Source organism: Oryx dammah, unplaced genomic scaffold (assembly GCF_014754425.2).
Source record: "Oryx dammah isolate SB20612 unplaced genomic scaffold, SCBI_Odam_1.1 HiC_scaffold_11229, whole genome shotgun sequence".
Classification (NCBI taxonomy): domain Eukaryota; kingdom Metazoa; phylum Chordata; class Mammalia; order Artiodactyla; family Bovidae; genus Oryx; species Oryx dammah.
Genome location: NW_024080622.1, coordinates 4,174,127 through 4,199,771, shown reverse-complemented (window position 1 = coordinate 4,199,771; position 25,645 = coordinate 4,174,127). Strand labels below are relative to the sequence as shown.

Sequence of the window (25,645 nt, the reverse complement as noted above, 5' to 3'; positions counted from 1 at the left end):
AGGGGTTGGGACCCAGGTATAAGTGTGTTTTAAAGCTTCTTAGGTGATTCCAATGTGTAGTCAAGGTTGAGAACCACCATTCCTGGAGTCCTGGTAACAGGCTTGGATCAAATTAGTATATTCAGTGGAAGCTGTATGAAATAAATTTCATAATTTTAGGCTGTTGAGCTGAAGCTCCACCAAATTTATATCACAAAATGTGGATTCCCAGATGACTGTAAAATTTTAATAGAACTGGTTTAGGCTTGCAGCATCAATTGACTACTGTGTAAGTCATAGCCAATACTTATGTGTTGAGCATGAGGCCCTCTTCAACATCTGGTTAATAAAGATTATCTGATTTTTGAACCCAGTACTGAAAAAAAAAAAAAAGAGACACCCACTGGGTTTACATGAAAAGCTACCTTGAGAATCCAGAAGAAGGAGATTATTTCTGGCTGATGGAGAGTATGGCAAACTTCGCTATGGAAGAAGAAACTTCTGAAAATAATAATATTAAAAAATTTTTTTGACTTCATAAACTCTGAAGAAATAAAAACAGATGTAAGAAATGAACCTGAAGGGCAAAAGATGGTTTTTCTCCTAAGAGCTATAGCCAACTCATTTATTCAAGATGTCTGGTTTATAAATTAACCAGAATCTTGGCTTTTCCTCTTCCTTTTTACCCACTGCCAAACTATTTTCCATTTATTCACAATAAATTTATCTGCAGGTCCAGAGAGAAGAGGAAAATCCAACTGGCCAAAATGTTTCATAAGGTTTGACAAGGATGTTGCTAAACCAAAGAGAATTGTTTTTCACAATGTCAATTACAGCAACTAAGACTGGACTTCTGTTTCTCTACACAAAGGGAAAAATACATCCTTTTCATAAGCAAATCCTTCCTGACCTAGTTTGATTTTCATTCATTTTGTATCTGCTTTTCTGGTTTATTTTTCTGAACTTGATTTCTCTAAACCTGGTTTCCAGCACCCAAAACATTCTAGCCTAATGCTCTCTGAAAACTAAGTTCAGAAATTTTTACTGCTCTAGTGCTTATTGCTCAGGCACAGATCACACATAGATGCAGACTTTGATTATTGACAGTTTTTTTAAAAATCTGACAAGGTAGGTGGTTTTCCAAAAAGGGCATGGTGACAATCTATGGTCTATCCCAGCTCTTTTTATCTTGATACTCTTTTAAGACAAATATTAACATAAATATCATTTGACTAAAATTTTAATGCTTAACAGCTTATGTAGATATTTGCTTTCCTTATTCCTGGCTGTGTAATCAGACCAGCAGGCCTCACATTTTCCCCCAGGCTACATTTCTAGACCAGGAGCACAACAGCATTATGTGCTTAGCTTTTAACACTGTGGGTGTTGTTGTTTTAACACTGTTGGGGGATTGTTCCAAGTCATGCAAACTTAAAAAGCAATACTGATCTAGCTTATCTTTTATTTTTTATATGTATTTTTGGTTGATAGAGGAAGGAAGTTAAGAAAAATAATCCAATTTATCAAATATAACCATTTCTCTAATTCTGAATTTTAAAACTGCATTATATAAGTCATATTTAGTTATGTCTAACACGATTGCTCCTACAAAGAAAAAGTTTATTCACTCAAAGATGAAACCAATCTTATTATGCTCTTGTTTAAAATTCTATAATAGTACTGAAACATCTGTAGGAAAAATTCCATTGTTTCCAAATAGGACCCTTTATCATCAGACATAAGCCTGTAAAGGCTTCGTATCTGCCTACTCACAGTCATGCACTCCTAATGTTCTATCCACATTCTGATCTTCTCCATTCCTGTAACACACTATGCCTCTTTTCATGTCTGTATGATTTTGCATATCTGTTCCCTTAGCTCAATAGTCTATCTTTAAACACATTAATCTAGTTCAATGTCACCATTTTTGAGGAAATTTCCTTGAGTCAAAAAAAAAAAAAAACCAGTTGCCCCTCCTTTTCTATTCTCCACACACACATTTTTTTACCTATACTATGACACCTGTCATGCACAATCACTGCTTTTACTGGTTTTCTACCCTTTCAAATCAAGTTTTACAAGAACTGTTGAAGAGGAAACATTTCTAGATTGCTACATTTTATTCTGTCTCCTTTCTTTTCCTATCATTTTTCTAACAGGAAAATTTCAAAGAGCTAAATGTCTTAAACAGAGGAGGGGAAAAACAGAAAAACAAAAAAGGGAAGGGAGTACACCCTTGGAACTTAGCAAAATACCTTAAATAGTTTCTCTTCATCTTGCCACAATTTTCTTCATGTAAACTATTCTCTGAATTTCTTAGTCTCAAGAAAAGAATGATGGAGTGCTTTCTGTTTTTAAGGGAGTACTCAGGTTGCTGAGCAGAGAACAGAGTTTAAGAGGTTAATAATCCAAGGAAAAGTTGAGCATGACTTGAATCAGAAGAGCAGCAATGAAGGCATTAACACGTGGTCAGTTTTATATCTTTCAAAGCAGGACTGATTGACAGATTGGATTGACAGACTGGGGAGAGGAAAAAAAGATTCAAGAAGACTAAAAGATTCAAGAAGACTAGTTTTAGGCCTGAGTATAAGAAGTAATGGTTACTACATAATGACATAGAGATGACCAGGCTACAAAGGCTTAGGGGTTTTTTATGAGAAGAAAGAGAGCTTTTCCCCAGGCTAAGTTTTAATAATCACCATGCAGAATGACCAACTTCCATGACTAACATTATTTTTCTTCTCAGAGGCACTTTTCTGTGGCCTGCTTCAAGATATGACTTAAAAACTACAGATCTTGGGTCAATTAGCAGAGGAAAAACCCTTAGAAGGGTCTGATCTGAACAGGGCTTAACAGGGACTGTGGGAAGGAATAAGTTAGAGAATGTATTTAAATCAGATAAAGACCTTCAAAAATATATTTCAGACCAATAAAAATTACCTTTGTGGGGCTTCCCTGGTGGTCCAGTGGTGAAGACTCTCTGCTCCCCATGCAGGGGGTCCAGGTTCAATCCCTGATCAGGGAACTAGATCCCGCATGTCACAAGTAAGACCCAGTACAGCAAACTAAAAATAAATGTTTTTTTTAAAAAAAATTAGCTTCCTGGACTTCCCTGTCTTTAGCTCAGTGGTAAAGTGTCCACCTGCCAATGCAGAAGACACGGGTTCCACCCCTGATCTAGGAAGACCCCACATGCTGCGGAGCAACTAAGTCCATGCACCACAACTACTGAGCCTGTGCTCTTAGAGCCCAGAAGCCGCGACTACTGAGCCTATATGCGGCAACTACTGAAGCCTGCACACCCTAGAGCCATTGCTCAGCCACAAGAGAAGCCACCACAATAAGAAACCGGCACACGGCAACTAAAGAGTAGCCCCTGCTCTCCACAACCAGAGAAAAGCCCGCGGAGCAACAAAGACCCAGCACAGTCAAAGTAAAATTTTAAAAATAATTTTTTTTAAAACTTAGCTTTGATTTTATATATATGAAATAGCACAGAATAAATAAGACTAACAGAGCGATAAGCACCTAGGAAAAGTCCTTTTTATGAATGAATGGTATTTCAGTGTCTAAGTAAAACTGTTCAGGTTTAAATCTTTCTTTTCTTAAATAAAATTTTATCTTTATTATGTTACAATTTTACACCTTTGAATACATGTAAACACATAATACTGTCATTCTATGAGTCCCCACTTTATATTAAGCGATTTTTGTATTAAGCAGAAACAGGACATGATAATGGAAACTTCACCATCTGCACCTTCTTCAGCCAGCTTTCTTCCCCACAGTGTAAATGTGGCCATACCAAACTGCTTATGGGTCACATAACATGAGAGACCTTGTGGTTTCTCATTCTGGAAACTTTGCACATTTCGCCTTTCCCTTCTCCAGGGGATCTTCCCAACCTAGGGATCAAACCCAGATCTCCCACAATGTGGGCGGATTCTTTACCAGCTGAGCCACAAGGGAAAACCTCCTTCTGCCTAGAATCCTCTAAATATGCCTTCCCCCATATTTCCCCATTCCACGAAGTCAACTTCTTAATTCCCTAAAACTCAGCATTACTGATACATCCCCAAATCACAAAACTGAATTCCCGTGTGCTCCCACAGCCCATTATGCACACAGTCTTATTTTCCCATCTTGTGTTTTTTTTGTTTGTATCTTTGGTGGTCCATTTGCTCCAAGAGAACACAGATCATCACTTGTTTGCTTTCTATGTATCCCCACCGCTTACCAATGGGCCCAGCACACTAAATACCTATTAATATGAAAGTACTCCGGGGATTTTTGTATTGACTATGCCAAAGCCTTTGACTGTGTGGATCACAACAAACTATGCAAAATTCTTAAAGAGATGGGAATACCAGACTTCCTGAGAAATCTATATGCAGGTCAAGAAGCAACAGTTAGAACTGGACATGGAACAACAGACAGGTTCCAAATTAGGAAAGGAGTACATCAAGGCTGTATATTGTCACACTGCTTATTTAACTTATATGCAGAGTACATCAAGTGAAATGCCAGGCTGGATGAAACAAAAGCTGGAATCAAGGTTGCCAGGAGAAACATCAATAACCTCAGATATGCAGATGACACCACCCTTATGGCAGAAAGCAAAGAGGAACTAAAAAGCCTTGTGATGAAAGTGAAACAGAGAGTGAAAAAGCTGGCTTTAAACTCAACATTAAAAAAATGAAGATCATGGCATCTGGTCCCATCACTTGATGGAAAATAGGGAAACAATGGACACAGTGACAGATTTTATTTTCTTGGGCTCCAAAATCACTGCAGATGGTGACTGCACCCATGAATTAAAAGACACTTGCTCCTTGGAAAAAACACTGTGACCAACCTAGACAGCATATTAAAAAGCAGAGACATTACTTTGCCGACAAAGGTCTAGTCAAAGCTATGGTTTTTAGTCACGTGTGGATGTGAGAGTTGGACTATGAAAGTTGAGTGCCGAAGAATTGATGCTTTTGAACTGTGGTATTAGAGAAGACTCTTGAGAGTCCTTTGGATTGCAAGGAGATCAAACCAGTGAATCCTAAAGGAAATCAGTCCTGAATATTCATTGGAAGGACTGATGCTGAAGCTAAAGCTCCAATACTTTGGCCACCTGATGGGAAGAACTGACTCATCTGAAAAGACCCTGATGCTGGGAAAGACTGAGGGCAGGAGGAGAAGAGGACGACAGAGGATGAGATGGTTGGATGGCATCACCAACTCGATGGACATGAGTTTGAGCAAGCTCCAGGATATGGTGATGGACAGGGATGCCTGTCGTGCTACAGGCCACTGGGGTCACAAAGAGTCAGACACGACTGAGTGATTGAACCGAACTGAACTTTGGGGATGGTGGGGCAATAGATGATTTTGTCTCTCAACTTTCTGAACTTTCTGCACACTTGTTATACAATCTTCATAATAAAAAGACTTTAAATCTCTTTCTTAAAAACAACCCCACCAATTGAAATTACCACCAATTTCAGATCACAGTGACTTGAACCTGGCTGAATTTGATAGTTGGAATAACTAATACAGTCCTTTATTTCAGTGCTTGAACTAACACAGTCTTTTCTGAAACAGCTAAAAGCAAAACAAATGAAATCTCACCTCAGGTGGAGATGAGATACTCAGTTTTAAGCAGCTTAAAGTGGAACAAATGAAAATCTCCTTCAAGAATAGGCAGATACTCAGATAAACTGAGAAACAGAGTGAAAGTACAGTCCAGCTGTCTGTATCCTAGAACACAGAAGCTGTGGATCCTGGGTGCTGATTATACTATGCCATTTGATATAAGGGACTTGTGTATCACTGGATTTTGGTATTTGCAGGAAGTCCCCTGCAGATACCTAAGGACAACTGTACCTTACGAGATCTACGCCAGCCTATCTGTAGACTGGATTTTAGGGAGTTCTAAGTGAGGTAGAGAATTTATTTTTAATCCCAGTCTTTTCCAAGCTGGTTATATTAATATTACTCCAGGAGATGTTGGAATTATAATATAATTATGCATTCTATATATTAATATTCTGCATATAATTATATATATAGTAACAATTATATATAGAAATTATAATCTCATATTCTGGTATTATAATACCCAGAATATGAGAAATATCTGCTACAATTAAATACATCAGAAAATTATTTATTTGTTAAAAATGTTTTACATTAGTTAAGTCCATTTGCTCTATTAGCAGTAAGCATCAAACTCAAAACATTCTCCCTCTCCCCCGAAACTCTCCTCACAAGTTTATATTGAATAAAAGGTGAATATAGGTTCCATGGGGCTTGCCTGGTGGCTCAGATGATAAAGAATCCATCTGCAATGCAGGAGATCCAGGTTTGATCCCTGGGTTGGCAGGATCCCTCGGAGAAGGGCATGATCGCCCAATCCAGCATTCCTGCCTGGAGAATTCCACGAACAGAAGAGCCCAGCAAAGCAACATCCATGAGGTCACAAAGAGTCAGACATGACTGAGCAACCAACACTTTCACTTTTATAGGTTCCATAAGAAAATTGAAGGTATTTTTCTGATGTCTGTCTTAAATGTGTTCAAGTTCCTAGCTCTTGAAGAGCCCAACACTCCTCTTTAACACATAAGTTCTCATTCTGCATAAAAGCAAAAAGTTCACTTTCTCCCTACATTCTGGAGTCTTCCTGGGAAACTTCCTCAAACTCTCCTTGGTTGTTGCTTGTTGCCTCAAACTCTTAACCCAGTAGCATGGGGGCTAAAAGGATGGGCTGTAGCATGAAATTCTGATTTGCCTCGTGGTTCCATCACATTTAGCCATGTGACCTTGAACAAATTTCTCAACCTGCCTAAGCATCATTTCCTTGTTTATAAAACAGATATATGCCAGTCTCATATAGTGCTGCTATGGGGATTAAAAAGAAATGGGAAGTACACTGCTTGACATATGACAAGCAACACCTACACAGAATGTCTATTATGCTTTGTTAATTGCTTCTTAACATTGTAAACTACTTCTCGAAAGGTCTTTTGCTGTCCCCATATTAATTTTCTAAAAAACATGGATACAGCCACCTCCTCTAATTCTCCCAGTTTCTGCTGAAGACTAGGAAATAACAAAGGGAAATTACAATTAAAAAACAAGCAACAAAAAAAGGATGAGGAGGACACAAGATAAAATATTAGCTGGCTTCTTCTAGCTTACTGATTAAGCCATCTTTCTCCTTAGCCCTAGCAGGCTGCCAAGCTTGTAGAATTCATCTTAATAACATATGTGGGGGAATAGAGGGAGGAGCAAGGAAAGCTCATGCTTTCCCAGTACTTACTGCCTCAAAGTGCTTTTTCTTAATTAAAATTTGTTAACATAGAGGAAGTAGTTTGAAACTGAGAGACAGTCTATTAAATGATAGAAATATCAGTTAGTGAGACATAGAGAGAAGACAACAATTTGTGTTATTTAGTAAATGCTTTTTCTCCCTAATGTTAGACCTTGGCTATGTTACTGAGCCAGCTTTCTTCCAACTCCCCTCAAACCATTTCCCTACTACCACCACCTCAGAATTGTAGCTTTACCCTTATAAAACAAAAAAGCCTGTCACAACATTAAGCGGTTTTTTACAAAGTGTTTTGGTCCTCACATAGCACTGCCACTGCCAGGAGTCTCAGTTCTATATCCCTCAACCTATACACCAAATCTGACCCGTATTAAGAGTCTCAGACTTTGACTCCTATCTCCATTTTTATTTTTTTAATTTATTTATTTTTAATTGGAGGATAACTGCTTTGCAATATTGTATTTGTTTCTGCCATATATTAACATGAATATAATAGCCATAGCTATATATATATTCCCTCCCTCTTGAGCCTTCCTCCCACGTTCTACCCCATCCAACCCTTCTGGGTGTCACAGAGCACCAGATTTGAGCTCTCTGTATATTACAGCAAGCTTCCATTGGCTATCTAATTTTACATGGTAATGTACATGTTCCAATGCTATTCTCTCAATTCGTCCCACCCTGTCCACAGCTCTTTCTCTATGTCTGCATCTCTACTACTGCCCTACAGATGAGTTCATCAGTACCATCTTTCTAGATTCCATACATATCATTAATATATGATATTTGTCTTTCTCTTTCTCTTAGTAGACTTCACTCTGTTAGTAGCTCTTTGTTAGTAGCTTCTAACAGGCTCTTAGGTTCATCCGCCTCATTAGAACTTTCTGACTTCACTCTGTATAATACACTCTGAGTTCATCTACCTCATCAGTTCCTTTTAATGCCTGACTAATATTCCAAACTTCTTTATCCATCCATCTGTCGGTTTACATCTAGTTTGCTTCCATGTCCTGGCTATTGTAAATAGTGCTCTGATGAACACTGGGGTACAGGTTTAAATCTTAATCTTGAATTACAATTTAATTTACATATCATTTGAATGAAAACCATATTATCATTCCTGCAAAGATGGACAAATACTTCCCATTGAGTCATTCTTCATGTTCCATTTTTCTCTGCAGTTTTCATGTGAGTTTGTCTACAAGCAAAAGTTTTTAAAATGGAAAGTTTCTTCAAGTCATTTAAAAAAAAAGATAAAACTTTTTACAAATAATATATACACTAAATGCACATACTCAAATTTTTTTTTGAACAACTTGATAGCAAGAAAATAACCAGTGGTGTGCGCAGGAAGTGCCACATTACTGTCTTTTCAGTTTAAAAACCATAAAAGGAACTTCTAAAACCCACACTTACAGTGGCCCCTCACTATAGGGAGTTGTCCATTAGAGCAGAAAATTCGAGTAGCACTTCTCTCCAATGATCCTTAACTATTTGAAGGTGTAATGAGAGGAAACAGATGTTGTGTCAGAGAAAGAAAGAATTTACTAACCGAGAAAGGAAATACTTCCCTTTTGCTGCTTTAAAAAAAAATTTCATGCTTAGAGTGTGATGGTAAACCATGTGGAGATCACAAAAACTTTAAACTTTATGCAAGAAGAGTAGAACCCCTGCAAAGGAACTGAGGCTTCTTCCTGGATAATGGAGGGAGCCAAGGCAGACATGAAGTGGGTTACTCAATCTCTAGCAACTACTAGAACTTGGGAAAAGAGCCAGCCAAGACTGTGCAGCTGCAGGAGGGAGCCTCAGCTTCCTGGCTGCAGAACTGTGACCAGCCCCACCCTTGGACTTCCATACTCAGTGCAACTCCCACCCCCCTCCCCCGCCACCCACCAATGCCTAAAGAAGGAAAGAGTGACACCGCAAGGAAAAAGAATCCTGATAAACTATGAAGACTACCTGTTTTAAGGTTCAGTTCATTTTATTTAACAGTGTAGACAGCAGTGTAGACATTCCTCAGGAAGGTTAATAGATCCATGCAGACAGTGGGAAAATAGCATCCCAGAATTAAACCCATCTCAGTTTTTAAAAATATTTTTAGCAGAAATTTCCTGTCACATGATTACATTTCTACCACATAGAGTTTCATTCCTCTTTGAAAGAATCAATTTTTCATTAATACACTCCAGAATATTGGAGGAGAAAAATGATGGCTTAATACCACTAACAACAAAAATACTTCCATGCCTGTCTCTATTTGCTATCTCATATTGAAAAGCAGGTAATGTTCACTCTCCTGAACTTTGCTAAAACAAGAAGACTGGGATGGTGGATGATTTGTTTGCTTGAACAGAACAGTATTCTGTGCAGTAGTACTTGAAAATGTTTAGTAGCAAATATTTCTTAGCTTTGTTCACACCAGTAATGAAAGAAAAAAAGAGAAAACTCTGATTTTCTTTCTCTGCATCCTCCCATCAGTGACTAAATTTTCAAATTTCTAATGTTAGTAAGAATGAGTCAGAGAAACAGAACTATTAAACTTGTATTTTGCTAACCCAGAAACAGCCTCCTGGAAGAAGCAGAAACCATAAATAGAGTACATATTTTAATGTTAAACTTGAAAAATAATGTGAATCTTATTCTTAACTTAAACCGAACTCTGCAACTTTCATGCCCTTTAAGTATGCTGTTGTAAAATGACCCACATAAACCGAGGGGAGGAAAAAAAAAAAAAAGAGAAAAGACACTCTAGAAAATGAAACTACTTACCGTCATCAGTGGACATCATTTCATATATACTGAAAATTAGTCTACTTTGGTTTGATAAGAAAATATTTGGCTTTACTCTTTTAAAGTTCATGTGATAAAATCTCACTCCCGCCTCTAAAACCTCCTGCAGCCACAGGTCAGCCGGGAGCTCTGATGATGCACTGCTTACTTCAGGACCTTCTCAGACCTCACTGTTCACAGACAACCTCATGCATAATATGCCACTCCTCCCCAGAGGAGGGTTGCTAAAGTGTTTTTCAAAAGACCAAGTATATGAGGATGGAAAGATGTCTATTTATTACAGTAAACAACAATAAAAGCTCATAGAAGCATCAAATGCACTAGAAATACACTTGGGAATAGGACAGTTTATAAACTGACTAATTCCTTAACTATTAGTAATGCTCTAAAAAAGCCAACATGAAAACAGTTTGTTTCCACTTGAACCGGGTCCATGCTCTGGACCAAAGAGGTTTACAGATTCAGGATTCACAGGCTTAAGATGTTAAAATGTCATTTTGAAAGATCTCAAACGCTATTTGCCGCTGAAGACTTTCTATTTTAGCACAGTTCACTGACCTTGGTGCAGGGTGAATAACTACTACCCATAAATTTCATAAGGACACCAAGTTTTATGTGGTTTTTAGAGCACTGTTTACTTATTTTTATATATCTTTATAAGTTTATATCATTTATCAGTACTTTCAAAATTTTTCACAGTCCTGAAAAATCAGAAAGGGTCAATTAAAATATGTATAAAATTACAATGAAGTAACAGGCTACAGACATCACTCTCACAGTTGAAAGCAGTGTTTCCAAACCCCTCCTTGCTGTGTCCAGATGCAGATCACACACCAGATCATGTGGACGGAATGTTAAAACACACACTGCCTGGTCCTATCTCAGGAGTTGAATTCAACCCCAGAATCTGCACTTCTAACAAGCTCCCAGGTGATGCTGACACTATTGATCTGGGACTACACTATAGGAACCACACCTGGAGAACTGCTGGGGCAGAGACTTGATACTCAGTGGCAACCTAAAGCTCTGACTCAATTGCACCTGCTTAGGAACTGCTTAATATCAGGGCAGGTAGGAAACACTCAAGGTGTGGTATGAGGGAACTATTATTACACACTCAGATAAGGCTCATCAGGAAGTAGACTTATCAACTTAATTCTTAGTAAAAGAATCTGCATATTAGGCATGAACAGACAATTACAACATGGAGAAAAGGAGTCAAAGAGAAGACACCGGAATTGCCTTTTATGTCCTTCACAAACTTCACCTGTCTGTTTAAAATTCACTGTGTCAGGAAAACTCTTTATATTTGATTCCAAAGACCACTTAGCCTTGGCAAATTTCAGTAAGGCAAAAAGCAGAATGTTTCCCTGTCATAAAATGCACCAATTTTGTGCTTGCTGAATTTTGATAGACATATTTAAATTATAATCTTAGGTTTGGTTTTCAAACAAATACCTTTTATTTTTTTATAGCTAACCTTTACTTTGTGCCTGGTGCTCTGGTAAGCACCTTCCATGTAGCATTTCATTAAATCCTCACTGTGCGGTAATAATAATTTATCAACATTTTACAAAAGAGAATGCTCTTCTGCAAAAGAAATAAATAATATAGGTAAGGTGTGAAGTAATAATTTCCATTCTGCAGAAGAGAAATCTAGATTTAACAGGTTAAAAATCTTGGCCAGTAACACTAATAAAATAATACCCTTAAGAAATTCAATTCTCTTTTGCACAGTTTGAATCTATATAGTAAAAACCACAATACGACTTGCAGCTAGGAAGTGATAATTACAGTTTTAAACAAAATATCATTGACTCTTATTGTTCACAATGGATAATCTGAAATTATATTCGGCATCTACCACAAACTAGTGACTAAATTTAAGCTACTCACTAGTAGCCGTGGCAGTTTCTTATAAAGTTAAACCAGCACTTCCATATGACCCAGCAATGATACTCCTAGGTAGTTACCCAAGTGAAAAGAATATTTACATTAACAGAAACGTGCAAATGAAAATTTTATTTCTTTTAATTGGAGGATAATTACTTTAAAATATTGTGATGGTTTTTCCGATATATCAATGTGAATCAGCAACACATATGTACATGAATGTTTACAGAGGCTTTATTCATAACTACCAAAAGCTGGAAAATACACAATTGACCTTCAATTAGTGAATAAATAAGCAAACTGTGGTAAATCTGTCTTTACAACACTCAAGAAATGAACTAAGGACACTTGTATGTGTGTTAGTAAGGAGGCCAACTTAAAACACTAGAGGACTTCCCTGGTGGCATGGTGAGTAAGAATCCCTCGCCAATACAGAAGACATGGGTTCAATCCCTGGTCCACAAGATTTCACAAGCCACAGAGCAGCTAAACCCGTGGGTCACAACTACTGAGCCCATGCTCTAGAACCCAAGAGCCACAACTACCAAGCCCATGTGCAACTATTGAAGCCCAGGTGCCTTGAGTCTATGAGAAGCCCACACACCACAACTTAGAGTAGGCCCTGCTCACCCACAACTAGAGAAAGCCCACACGCAGCAAGGAAGACCCGGTGAAGCCAAAAATAATAAATAAATGCCACACATTTAAGATTCCATAGGACATTCTAGAAAAGGCAAGCACAGTTCAGTTCAGTTACTTAGTTGTGTCCGACTCTTTGCGACCCCATGGACTACAGCACATGAGGCCTCCCTGTCCATCACCAACTCCCGGACGTTACCCAAACTCTAGTCGGTAATGCCATCCAACCATCTCATCCTCTGTCATCCCCTTCTCCTCCCGCCTTCAATCTTTCCCAGCATCAGGGTCTTTTCAAATGAGTCAGTTCTTCACATCAGGTGGCCAAAGTACTGAAGCACACAGGGACAAAAACTAGATCCAAGGTTGCAGGAGGGTGGAGGAACTGATTTGATTACAAAAGGGTACAACAGAATTGTCAAAGGTGATGGGAATGTTTCGTATCTGCACTGTTGTGCTGGTTATATGACTGTATGCATTGTCAAAACTCAGAACTCTACCCTAAAGAGGGTGAATTTTACTGTATATAAATTATCCAATAATTTTAAAAAACAAAGATTTTTGATATTATCTATTGTCTTTCTCATCGTCAATAGTAGAGATAATTACTGGTTCATTCTATTTGTTTCCTGTGATTTAAAAAAAAAATCTTCAAAAATTGAAAAGTGACCTAATTAGCTCCCCACACAATGTCCATTTGTGAATAATGAAGTTTATAACAATATATTTTAAAGGATCTTTCAAATTAATCTTTAATTAATAAGATTATTTGTCATTGACATAAGTCTTGAAAAATATCTAAAATCCATGCTAACCAACTCAGTTATTCACTTTAGTTATGTATTAAAGACTTTGAAGAAACTTAATACACAGGCACAAAGACTTAGTGGGCTGTCACCCTGTTATCAGGCTTCTCCTCCTTGTAGAGTGGTTATTTCTTTACAAATTCTGTTGAGTAAGGAAGTCAGAAAGTTCTCCCAGTCACAAGGTATTTCATAACCACTTGTTTTATCACTATATCAAACTTAGTTTACTTTTTATTAACAACTAAGGTCTGTCTAGTCAAGGCTATAGTTTTTCCAGTGGTCATGTATGGATGTGAGAGTGAAGAAGGCTGAGCACCAAAGAATTGATGCTTTTGAACTGTGGTGTTGGAGAAGACTCTTGAGAGTCCCTTGGACTGCAAGGAGATCCAACCAGTCCATTCTGAAGGAGATCAGCCCTGGGATTTCTTTGGAAGGAATGATGCTAAAGCTGAAACTCCAGTACTTTGGCCACCTCATGCGAAGAGTTGACTCATTGGAAAAGACTTTGATGCTGGGAGGGATTGGGGGCAGGAGGAGAAGGGGACGACAGAGGATGAGATGGCTGGATAGCATCACTGACTCGGACGTGAATCTGAGTGAACTCCGGGAGTTGGTGATGGGCAGGGAGGCCTGGTGTGTTGCGACTCATGGGGTCACAAAGAGTCGGACGTGACTGAGCGACTGAACTGAACTGAAAGGCTCCTAGTATTTTCAATAGCTTACCATTTCTAATGTAAATGATCTAAAACAAAAATTTTACCATGTAACCTGTGCTTCTTGAATTAAAATTTACTAATTTATAATGTCTAAAAAAGAGAGGGGGAGTGAGGAAGTTGTCTGACCTTGCTTGTTTTTTTTTTTTTTTTCCGCCAAGCTGTGCAGCACGGGATCTTAGTTTTCTGACCAGGGATTAAACCTGTGCCCTCTGCAGTGGAAGTGTAGAGTCTTAACCATTGGACCACCAGGGAAGCTCCTCTCCCAGCAATCTGGTTTACAGCTACCTAACATATCATCATCATCTAACATATAATTGAAAACTTCCATGTACTAATGGCAAAGTTGGCTTAAATAATTATTTATTGATAAATATATTTTGGCAGTATAAAAACAGGACAATTATACCAAGTGAAAGTTAGTATTTCACTTTGTTCAAACAGAACAAGAAGTTGGAAAAAAATAATTAAAGTACTTCTTACTTTTAGTTATTAACTAAGGAGTAAAATCCTCAAATTGATTCTCCAATGATATTTAACTGGGAGACAATATCCATTTTCATAGAATGAAATATGAGTCAATCTATTTTGCACAATTTAGTACTCTAATAATCATCTAATAAAATCAAACAATTTATTAAAATGAATTCCTCATTGACTTAAAAAGAAACTATAATTAAAAAACCCAGTCAACTGATGTGTAATTTCTATTTTGTATATCTCTGAATCTTAATGAAGTGAAGCCTATAAGTTCTTGAACGCATGCTAAGAAAATCATGGGGGATGTTTTGTTTCTTTGTGGCCATGCTGTGCAGTATGTAGGGTCTTAGTTCCTCAACTAACAACTGAACCGCAACTCCCCCCCGCCGCCCCTCGGGCATTAGAAGCATTAACTGTTAACCACTGGACCACCAGGGAAGTCCCTAAATCGAGTTTCTTGAATATTCCGTCCCAGACTATTTTTTATACAGATCTTCAAAACAAACCAATTATCCCTCAATCTCTATTCTTTTAAATTAAAAGATTTTTAATATATATTTTAAGATTTATTTATTTTTTGGCTCTGCTGGGTCTTTGTTGCTGTGTGCAGGCCTCCTTCAGTTGCAGCACGCAGGGGCCACTCTCTAGCTGTGGGCCTCTCACTGTGGTGGCCTCTCTTGTGGAAAACGGGCTCTAGGCACAGAGCTTCAGTAGCTGCAGCACCTGGGCTCCACGGTTGTGGCTCACAGGCTCTAGTGCTCTGGCTAAGCAGCTGTGGTGCACGGGCTCAGCTGTCTTGTGGCACGTGGGATTTTCCCAGACCAGGGATCAAATCCATGTACTCTGTATTGGCATGTGGACCCCTTACCAGTGAGCCACCAGGGAAGCCTCTTAATATATGTATGTATGTCTTTGAAAGTTGCTCAGTCGTGTCCGACTCTTTCCGACCCCATGGACTATACAGTCCATGGGATTCTTCAGGCCAGAATACTGGAGTGGGTAGCCTTTCCCTTATCCAGGGGACCTTCCCAACCCAAGGATTGAACCCAAGTCTCCCACATTGCAGGTGGATTCTTTATCAGCTGAGCCACAAGGGAAGCTCCTTTTAAATCATTTTTTATATTATTCATTTAGTTAAATAGTCACTTAAAGTCCCAACCACACAATATCATTAGACAGTCCCCCCAAACCAGGGTTTCCTGATGGATGACAATATAATTGTAGGTTAAATTGTTGCTCAGTCTGAGTTTTAACTCAATTCTATTAACATTATTCTTCTATTTTGGAAGACCATGATGAGAAGCTATACCTCTCTCTAATGGCATGTGGATAGGAATAGTTTGTTTATTTTAGGTATGCAGTTTAGGAGAAGAAACCTTGTATCTGAAGTGTTATATGACTTTAACAATGCTGTTCTGGTTAAAACCATTTAATCTTAGATTAGAAAGCAATTCCTTATGAGCCTAAATAATGGAATTGATCCTCATGCCCCAATTTATAGTTTGTTTGACCTCACCTATAGATTTCCTGCATCACACCAGTCATTTCATCTGTTCATATACACAGCTCAGCAGTAAACACAATCTTAGGTTGATAATATTTCAGCATTTCCCCATCATGCTCCACTCTAAGATAACGGCATGCTTTTCATCTAATTTTGCTTTGTACTAATCTCAAATCATCGATATTATCTAAATTCAAAGCAGGAACAAAGTTAATTGATAAATATGGTGTTTCTTCTTTCATTATGGCCATTATTGTTTTTACAGAACTTCTTTGGATTCCACTTGAATACAAAGTAACAGCCCTAGACTGGATGAGCTACATATTTCCTGTAAGTCACATCACTTCATCAAGAAGTTAATTCTGAGATTTCAAGTTCTACAATTCTAGTATTGCCACCAGCTAGATTTCTACCTTTCTTACTCTAAACTTCTGAACGAATCCATTCTTAGCTATGTTTCATTAAAGAACATATACAAAGCACTTAACATCATGCTGGGCACATAACAGGTGCTCGTTTCTCTTCTCTGTTCAGTCTCTAGGTATCCTTTTGCCTTACGCATCTCATAACAGAGTCACTGTTTACAAACACCCTTACTCTAGCAGTTTAGTGATCTTTACCTGAATCTCTTTCATCTGCCTAAAAGCCTGAAGGCAGGAGGAAAAGGGGATGAAAGAGTATGAGATGGCTGGATGGCATCACTGACTCAATGGACATGGGTTTGAGCAAGCTCCGGGAGACGGTGAAGGACAGGGAAGCCTGGCGTGCTGCAGTCCATGGGGTTGCAAAGAGTCAGACACGACTGAGCAACTGAACAACCACCATGACGATGTCCACCTATCGGGTTCTAGCACTGTGGTTGTCATGTATCATGACAAAATATTACTGCAAGTGTTAAATGGGTATATTAAATAAGTACAGAGTTTCAGTTAGGAAAAACAAAAGAAATTCTAGACATGGATAGTGGTGATGGTGGTAAAACAATGGGAATGCACTGATGCTAGAGAACTGTACACTTAAAAATGGCTAAAGTGATAAATTTTATGTTGTGTATATTTTACATATACACATATGCTGTTCCTCAATCTATTTGTTCATGTTCTCTACTGCCTGTACTGTTTCTCTGCATTCTTTCCTTTCTTCAGTGTCTACCTTGGACAAGCTACTCACTCAAGGGTCCAACTCCTCCAACTAAAACATCTAATTCCAGTACCAACCTCTCTTAAACAACCTCCTTCCCTGGAGAAGGGAAGTTTAAATTTTATCTTGAGGGATGAAGATTTCATTATGCAGCAAAGAGTGGGAAAGGATCTTATTTCAGGTTCTAAAGTGAGGAAACCTGTAGCAGATTCACAAATTTCCTTGTGGCTTGCAGAACTATTCCTCACTTGTCAGCTGATATCCTCAATGGCTGCTTACTGCATTGAGAATGGAATCCAAACTCCTTATAAGGCCTCAAGGCACTGTCCCTTGCTTACCTTTCTAGTCTCATCTCTTGCCACTTTGTTTTCAAAATATGTTCCCAAACCATGTTCCATCAATCATGGGTTTTGAGACGGAAGTTAAGAAAAATGTTTTCTTTTCATAAATTTCCACAGAAACCTTTTTTCCCCCCGCCAACTTTGAAATAGCCATGCAGTTTCCAGAAAAGGCTCCTCTGAGGCTTTAAGAAAATAAAACTTGGGCTTTGCCCTGGCCAGGTCAGATAAAGGGTAAATAAAATACAGCCAGTTACTTGCTACTAACTTGGGAGTAAAGAGAGAGAGCTTTCATTTCTCTCTCTCTTTTTAAAATTAATTTATTTTTTAATTGAAGGATAATTGCTTTACAGAATTTTGTTGTTTTCTGTTAAACCCCAACATGAATCAGTCATAGGTATACATATATCCCCTCCCTTTTGAACCTCCCTCTCATCTCCCTCCCCATCCCATCCCTCTAGGTTGATACAGAGCCCCTGTTTGAGTTTCCTGAGCCATACAGCATACTCTCTTTTTGACCAAGATTTAAGTACTGTCTTCCTTTCCTGAAGACTCTAATGTACTACTTACTGGGGTAACAGCTGCTGCTTAGGCCTTTTGTGTTGGCCCAAATATTCCTAAAGGACAAACTCAATGTAAAGAAAAAATAAATATAACCCTAAATATAACCAGCATCTTATCTTTGCAAATCATCCACTCTACTTATTATTTCTTCCCTTTTATCCCACGGTAATATGGCACAATTAAAACATGCAGTTTAATTTCTGATGCAATCTCAGAAGTATATAGTAAGTCCCCTACATACGAATGAGTTCCATTCCTGGAGCACATTGTTAAGTCCAAGATTTGTTCATTAAGTCCAACAAAATTAGCTCAGGTACTCAACTAACACAATTGGCTACATACTACTGTACTATACTAGGTTTATAGTAGTTTTCATACAAATGATATATTAAAAAACACATAAAAATAAAGAAAACATTTTTAATCTTAACATACAGGACCTTGAAAAATACAGTAGTACCAGCTACATCACCATTGCTTTTATGCTTGCTTCCAGACATCCTGGGCCTCAAATAAAGATACTTCACTACTGTACTCTATATACAGTACTGTAAAGTACACAAAAGCACAACCAGTTGTAGAGGATTCATGCAGGAGATGGTGTACGCCAGACACGTGAACTAACAAGCCATTAGACAGGCAAACACATGTTTGCATCTTTGAAAGTTTGCAACTTGAATGTTTTATGTAAGGGACTTTCTGTATTACAGGAATAAAGAAAACTCCAAAGAAAGAAAGAAAAATTTACATTTAGATTTCAATAAGCTTTTCAATAACTTTTCTAAGTTATTGTCTTGGTGGCAGAAAAGATGACCAAGGATAAAAGGCAACTAATTATTTTAATTAAAAATTTTTAAGGTCCATTTCCATCATATGGGCTTAACTGATGAATTGGTAATTGATAAATTACAAATATACTTGTTGAAAATTTTTAATTATTATTCTAGCAATCTATATATTGTGAACTTTACAAACAATGCTCAGATTTTAAGTATTATACTAAGAACTAAAAATATCCATATAGTCTTTTAGACACAATAGTTTGAACATTAATGACTAACAGAACTCAAGATAAGTTACTTTATAATGGTCAACAACTCACTATTAATGGAGTATGGAGTATTTTTATCTTTTACATAAGGTAACAGGGACAAATGTACTTAGCATTCATGCAGATAATGTAAATGGGTAAGCATACAGGTTTAAAACAGTATGAATTAGTTATATGGCAAATGAGAGAATAATTTTTATTTTTAAATTTTAAAACTCAAAAACCATTGTGTGAGTGAAAGAAAATTTGGAGACATCAATTTGAGGTCCCTTTTAAAATTGTTTAAGCCATTCATTAATAATTACAAAGAAATACTGAGTCCTTACATGGGATTCAATAGAGTTCATTGCTAAGAACTTAGGAATCTTTTTTAGAAAGTTCTGATCATCACTTTTCTGGAATCTCATTTTTCTTTAGCCACACTACCCTTTTTAATTCCTGTGGCCTTAACATTTTCACATACGACTAATCTCACTATCTTCTGGATTTCCTTTGAGCATTTATAACTTCTTAGCATTTGTCATCCCTACTACTGCCAAAGCTTCTGGAAAGCAAGGACCATAAGTGTCCCATTCACTATTATGGGTCCCGTGGATGTTGTGTCAAACATAATAAAACTTCACTAAATGGTCTCTTCTAAGAAGTCAAAGAGAAAGCAGACAAGCAAAATGGTGACTGATAAGTTTGGCCAGGGCCCTGTTACTATTACTGCTGCACAGAGGAGGGTTAGGGGAGACCTTCCAGAACAGTGGTCTTCAAACTTTTTGATGGCACATCGTCTCAGTATAAAATGTGGGCACTGCACTCTCAAATATGTATGTATGCACAGACACATGTAGGAATGCATATAAGTTAAATACAAGTATGACAGTGCAAAATGAATACAATAAAACAAAAACAACTTAAAATAGGATGAGGTAAAGATAAAATGGCTTCCCAGGTGGCTCAGTGGTAAAGAATCCGCCTGCCAATGCAGGAGATCTGAGTTTGATCCCTGGGCCAGGAAGATCCCCTGGAGAAGGAAACGGCAACCCACTCCACTATTCTTGCCCAGAAAGATCTCATGGACAGAGGAGCACGGTGGGCTACAATCCATGAGGTCGAAAAACAGCCAGAAACGACTTAGCAAGCAAACAACAACAAAGATAGAATATTGTTTTAGAAAAAACAATGTGATTCAATCTGCTCTGTTTCTTAGAAATATCTTGGTTAAATATTTCATGATACAGACATTTGAAAGAGTGGAACTAAGTCAATTTACTTCCGTACGTACATGGTTTTAATGACTGCCAGAGCTGAGATTTGCTGTTCTACAGGGAAGAAGTATATCACTGGCTATACTTATAAATCATGATATATATATTTTTCAATCTTATCTACCAATTATGCAAAGGATTTCCTTGAAATTCTTCTAGTAAACGTCCATCTTCCTAGATGTCTTGAAAATTGTTGCATTTTTAAAAAAAAATTTGGTCTAATATCTTAAAACTACTTACAAAAAATTTAAAGAAGATTTTTTAAAATACCTGAATTTAATACATACTACTATATATGACTGGAGAAGGAAATGGCAACCCACTCCAGTATTCTTGCCTGGAAAATCCCATGGATGGAGGAACCTGGTAGGATACAGTCTGTGGGGTCACAAAGAGTCAGACACGACTGAGCAACTTCTTCACTTCACTATATATGATATATATATATATTAAGAACCTACTGTATAGCAAGCATAAGGAACTCTACTCAATATTCTGGAATGGCCTATATGGGAAAAGGATACACACACACACACAAAAAGAGAGAGAGTAAATATATGTATATGAGTAACTGATCACTTTGCTGTATACCTGAAAAAAACACAACATTGTAAATCAAGTATGCTCCAAAAAAACTGAAAACCGTACTTAAGTTTGGGTTAAGAGGGTGTTGTATTTTTTTAACTTTTAAAAGGGAAAGATATATGTCATTTTTGGTGGTAAAATGACATAGTAATGGAAACATTTCCAATCATTTAAAAAACTTTCTGTCCACAGAGCACTGCTGCTGCTGCTGCTGCTAAGTCGCTTCAGTCATGTCCGACTCCGTGCGACCCCATAGACGGCAGCCCACAGGTTCCCCCGTCCCTGGGATTCTCCAGGCAAGAACACTGGAGTGGGTTGCCATTTCCTTCTCCAGAGCACTATTCCTCTGCTAACTACTTTCTCACTGATTCAAATATCACCTTTACTTTATTTCTTCAAATATATCTACTAGATAAGAACCTGCAAAAATATGTACTGTGTCTACTTCTCTCTTTTTAAAAAATAACTTTATTTCTGGCAGGCTGGGTCTTTGTTGCTGTGCAGGCTTTTCTCTAGCTGAGACAACTGGGGGCTACTCTAGTTGTGCTGTGCAGTCTTCTCAGTGTAAAGGCTTCTCTTGTTGCAGAGCACGGGCTCTAGGCATGCAGGCTTCAGCAGTTGCAGTACATGGGCTCAGGAGCAGCATCTTCACAGCTCTAGAACATAGGCTCAAGAGTTGTGGCATATGGGCTTAGCTGCTCCCTTGCATGTGGGATCTTCCTGGATCAGGGATGGAACCGGTTTCTCCTGCATTGGCAAGGGGATAACTTACCACTAAGCCACCAGGGAGTCCCCATGGCTACCTCTCTTTACATGAAGGGCTAGTAAATAGGGAACATTTGTGGTTTTTGTTAAAAGAAAAAGACACACTGTCTTTAGCTTGACAACTCATTTAAGTACTATGCCATGTATAAAACTTAACATTCAAAAAACTAAGATCATGGCATCTGATACTACCACTCCATGGCAAATAGATGGGGAAACAATGGAAACAGTGAGAGACTTTATTTTATTGGGCGCCAAAATCACTGCAGATGGTGACTGCAGCCATGAAATTAAAAGATGTTTGCTCCTTGGAAGAAAAGTTATAACCAACCTAGACAGCATATTAAAAAGCAAGACATTGTTTTGCCAACAACGGTCCATATAGTCAAAGCTGTTTTTCCAGTATAGATATGAGAGTTGGACCATAAAAAAGGCTGAGTGTCAAAGAATTGATGCTTCTGAATTTTGGTGTTGGAGAGGACTTTTGAGAGTCCCTTGGACTGTAAGGAGATCCAACCAGTCAGTCCTAAAGGAAATCAACCTTGAATATTCATTGGAAGGACTGATGCTAAAGCTAAAGCTCCAATACTTTGGCCACTTTATGTGAAGAGCCAACTCACTGGAAAAGATCCAGATGCTGGGAAAGATTGAAGGCAGGAGGAGAAGGGGATGACAGAGGACGAGGTAGTTGGATGGCATCACCAACTCAATGAACATGAGTTTGAGCAAGCTGCGGGAGATGGTAAAGGACAGGGAAGCCTGGCATGCTGCAGTCCATGGGGTCGCAAAAAATCGGACACGACTGAGCAGCTGAACAGCAACATATAAGTTACAAATCTCTGGGTGGTACAAAAGATACTTGTACCTAAAATGTCAGGGCAGAAAGGAGGCAAGTAAACTTGCCACTGCCTACCTCCCACTTTTCCCTGAGAATTCCTCCCCTGTAGCTGAAATACTAGGTGTATTCAACACATAAACTGAATGAAAATGCATGAATAAGTCTAGCATCACTGACTCAATGGACATGAATCTGAGTAAACTCCAGGAGACAGTGGACAGAGGAGCCTGGTGTGCTATAGTCCATGGGGTCACAAAGAGTCAGACACAACTTAGTGAGCAACCAATAAAAAGTGCTTTTTTTTCCTACCCCTTAGGCAAAATGTTCCCAGTTCTAGGATATGCTTCCTACACTACAATTATTTATCTTTTGTATGGTCAGGGCACATAATGGTTTCATAGATGACTGCTTTTGAGAAGGAAACTTCTAGAAGACAGGTAGTTTTTCACAGGGATCTTATATACATTTCATTTAATAACTCTTCAATCTTCAGGTTATTCCTGAAATTAAGTCATAATGCTGACATAAATGTACCATATCAATGTTAAAACTATGACTAAATGTCGGCAGCATAAACAATAAATGCACGAAAATAAAATACACTGGACTTCCCTAGTGGTTAAGAATTTACCTGCAAATGCAGGGGACATAGGTTCGATGCCTGCTCCAGGAAGATCCCATATGCCATGGAGCAACTAAGCTGCACCACAACTGCTGAGCTCGCATTCTGTAAGCTGAGAGCTGCAACTCCTGTAGCCCATATGCTCTAGAGCTCTGCAGTAAGAGAAGCCACCACAATGAGATGCTCGCTCACCAGAAAAAAGAGTAGCCCCTGCTCGCTACAACTACAGAAGCCGCACACAGCAATGAAGATTGAGTGCAGCCAAAAATAAACAAAAAAGAAAGAGCAAAAGGGCTTTGAGAGGTCAGACAGCTGAATTAAAAAAAAAAAAAAAAAAGGAAATACACTAATTTGGAAAATAAAAATCTCCAGAACAATTTTAACTTAAATTTTTCCAAAATTTTAATCATATTCTCTGTATCACTCTAGATATAAAGACTACCCAACCTTATAGTTTGATTCTAAGGCTAACAATTATGATGATGGAAAATTAAGAAAATTCCATGATTTCATTTTCATCTAAAAGTAACTGTGGATAATATTGGTAAAGAAATATTTGAAACAGAATGTCATCATAATAAAAAATAAAAATTTATATAATACCATTTTTTATCCCTGAGTTAAATGCTTTTAAATTATAAGATCCATCCTAAAGAAATTGTTATCTCAAATGCTGGAGCAGCAAGCGGCCAAAAGGAGATACCCCATGTCCAAGGTCAGGAGAGGAGGCTGTGAGGAGATACCCTACGTCCAAGGTTAGAGAAACCCCAGTAAGACAGTAGGTGTTGAAAGAGGGCATCAGAGGGCAGACAGACTGAAACCACAATCACAGAAAACTAGCCAATCTGATCACATGGACCACAGCCTTGTCTAACTCAACAAAACTAAGCCATGACCTACAGGGCGACCCAAGACAGCTGGGTCATGGTGGAGAGTTCTGACAAAACGTGGCCCACTGGAGAAGGGAATGGCAAGCCACTTCAGTATTCTTACATTAAGAACCCCATGAACACTATGAAAAGGCAAACAGATAGGACATTAAAAGATGAACTCCCCAGGTTAGTAGGGGCCCAATACACTACTGAAGATCAGTGAAGAAATAATTCCAGAAAGAAAGAAAGGATGAAGCCAAAGCAAAAACACCACCCAGTCGTGGATGTGACTGGTGATACAAGCAAGGTCTGATGCTGTAAAGAGCAATATTGCATAGGAACCTGGAATGTCAAGTCGATGAATCAAGGTAATTGAAAGTGGTCAAACAGGAGATGGCAAGAGTGAAAGTCAACATTTTAGGAATCAGTGAACTAAAATGGACTGGAATGGGTGAATTTAACTCAGATGACCATAATATCTACTACTGTGGGCAGGAATCCCTTAGAAGAAACGGAGTAGTCATGATAGTCAACCAAAAAGTCCGAAATGCAGTACTTGGATGCAACCTCAAAAATGACAGAATGGTCTCTTGTTCGTTTCCAAGTCAAACCATTCAATATCACAGTAGTCCAAGTCTATGCCCCGAACAGTAAGGTTGAAGAAGCTGAAGCTGAACGGTTCTATGAAGACCCACAAGACCTTTTAGAACTAACACCTGAAACAGATGTAATTTTCATAATAGGGGACTGGAATGGAAAAGTAAGAAGTCAGAAAACACCTGGAGTAACAGGCAAATTTGGCTTTGCAATACAGAATGAAGCACAGCAAAAGCTAATAGAGTTCTGCCAAGAGAATGCACTGGTCATAGCAAACACCGTCTTCCAACAACACAAGAGAAGACTCTACACACGAACATCACCAGGTGGCCAACACCGAAATCATATTGATTATATTCTTTTCAAGATGGAGAAGCTCTGTACAGTCAGCAAAAACAAGACCGGGAGCTGACTGTGGCTCAGATCATGAACTCCTTATTGCCAAATTCAGACTTAAGTTGAAGAAAGTGGGGGAAAACACTAGACCATTCAGGTATGACCTAAATCAAATCCCTTATGATTATACAGTGGAAGTGACAAATATATATAAAGGACTAGATCTGATTGACAGAGTGCCTGATGAACTATGAATAGAGGTTCGTGATATTGTTCAGGAGACAGGGAGCAAGACAACCACCCTCCTCCCCCCCAAAAAAATGGAAAAAGAAAAATGGCTGTCTGGGGAAGTGTTATAAATAGCTGTGAAAAGAAGAGAAGCAAAAGACAAAGAAGAAAAGGAAAGATATATCCACTTGAATGCAGACTTCCAAAGAATAGCAAGGAGAGATAAGAAAGCCTTCCTCAATGATCCATGCAAAGAAACAGAGGAAAATAATAGAATGGGAAAGACTACAGATCTCTTCAGGAAAATTAGAGATACGAAGGGAACATTTCATGC

At 38.2% G+C, this 25,645-nt stretch overlaps 1 protein-coding gene across 3 annotated transcripts in view; it reads right to left on the bottom strand.

Moving 5' to 3' along the window:
- LOC120861163 (FYVE, RhoGEF and PH domain-containing protein 4) overlaps positions 1-25,645 on the bottom strand; it is a 151,967-nt gene that overhangs the window by 99,666 nt on the left and 26,656 nt on the right. Inside the window, exon 1 of one of the 3 annotated variants that reach the window (XM_040236809.1) lies at positions 10,067-10,224. The exons of the other annotated variants lie outside the window; for them this stretch is intronic. Within the exon in view, the coding sequence (XP_040092743.1) occupies positions 10,067-10,157 (91 nt within the window). The 5' untranslated portion in view covers positions 10,158-10,224. Of the gene's footprint in view, positions 1-10,066; positions 10,225-25,645 lie in introns of those variants that run through there. 3 annotated transcript variants of the gene reach the window in all.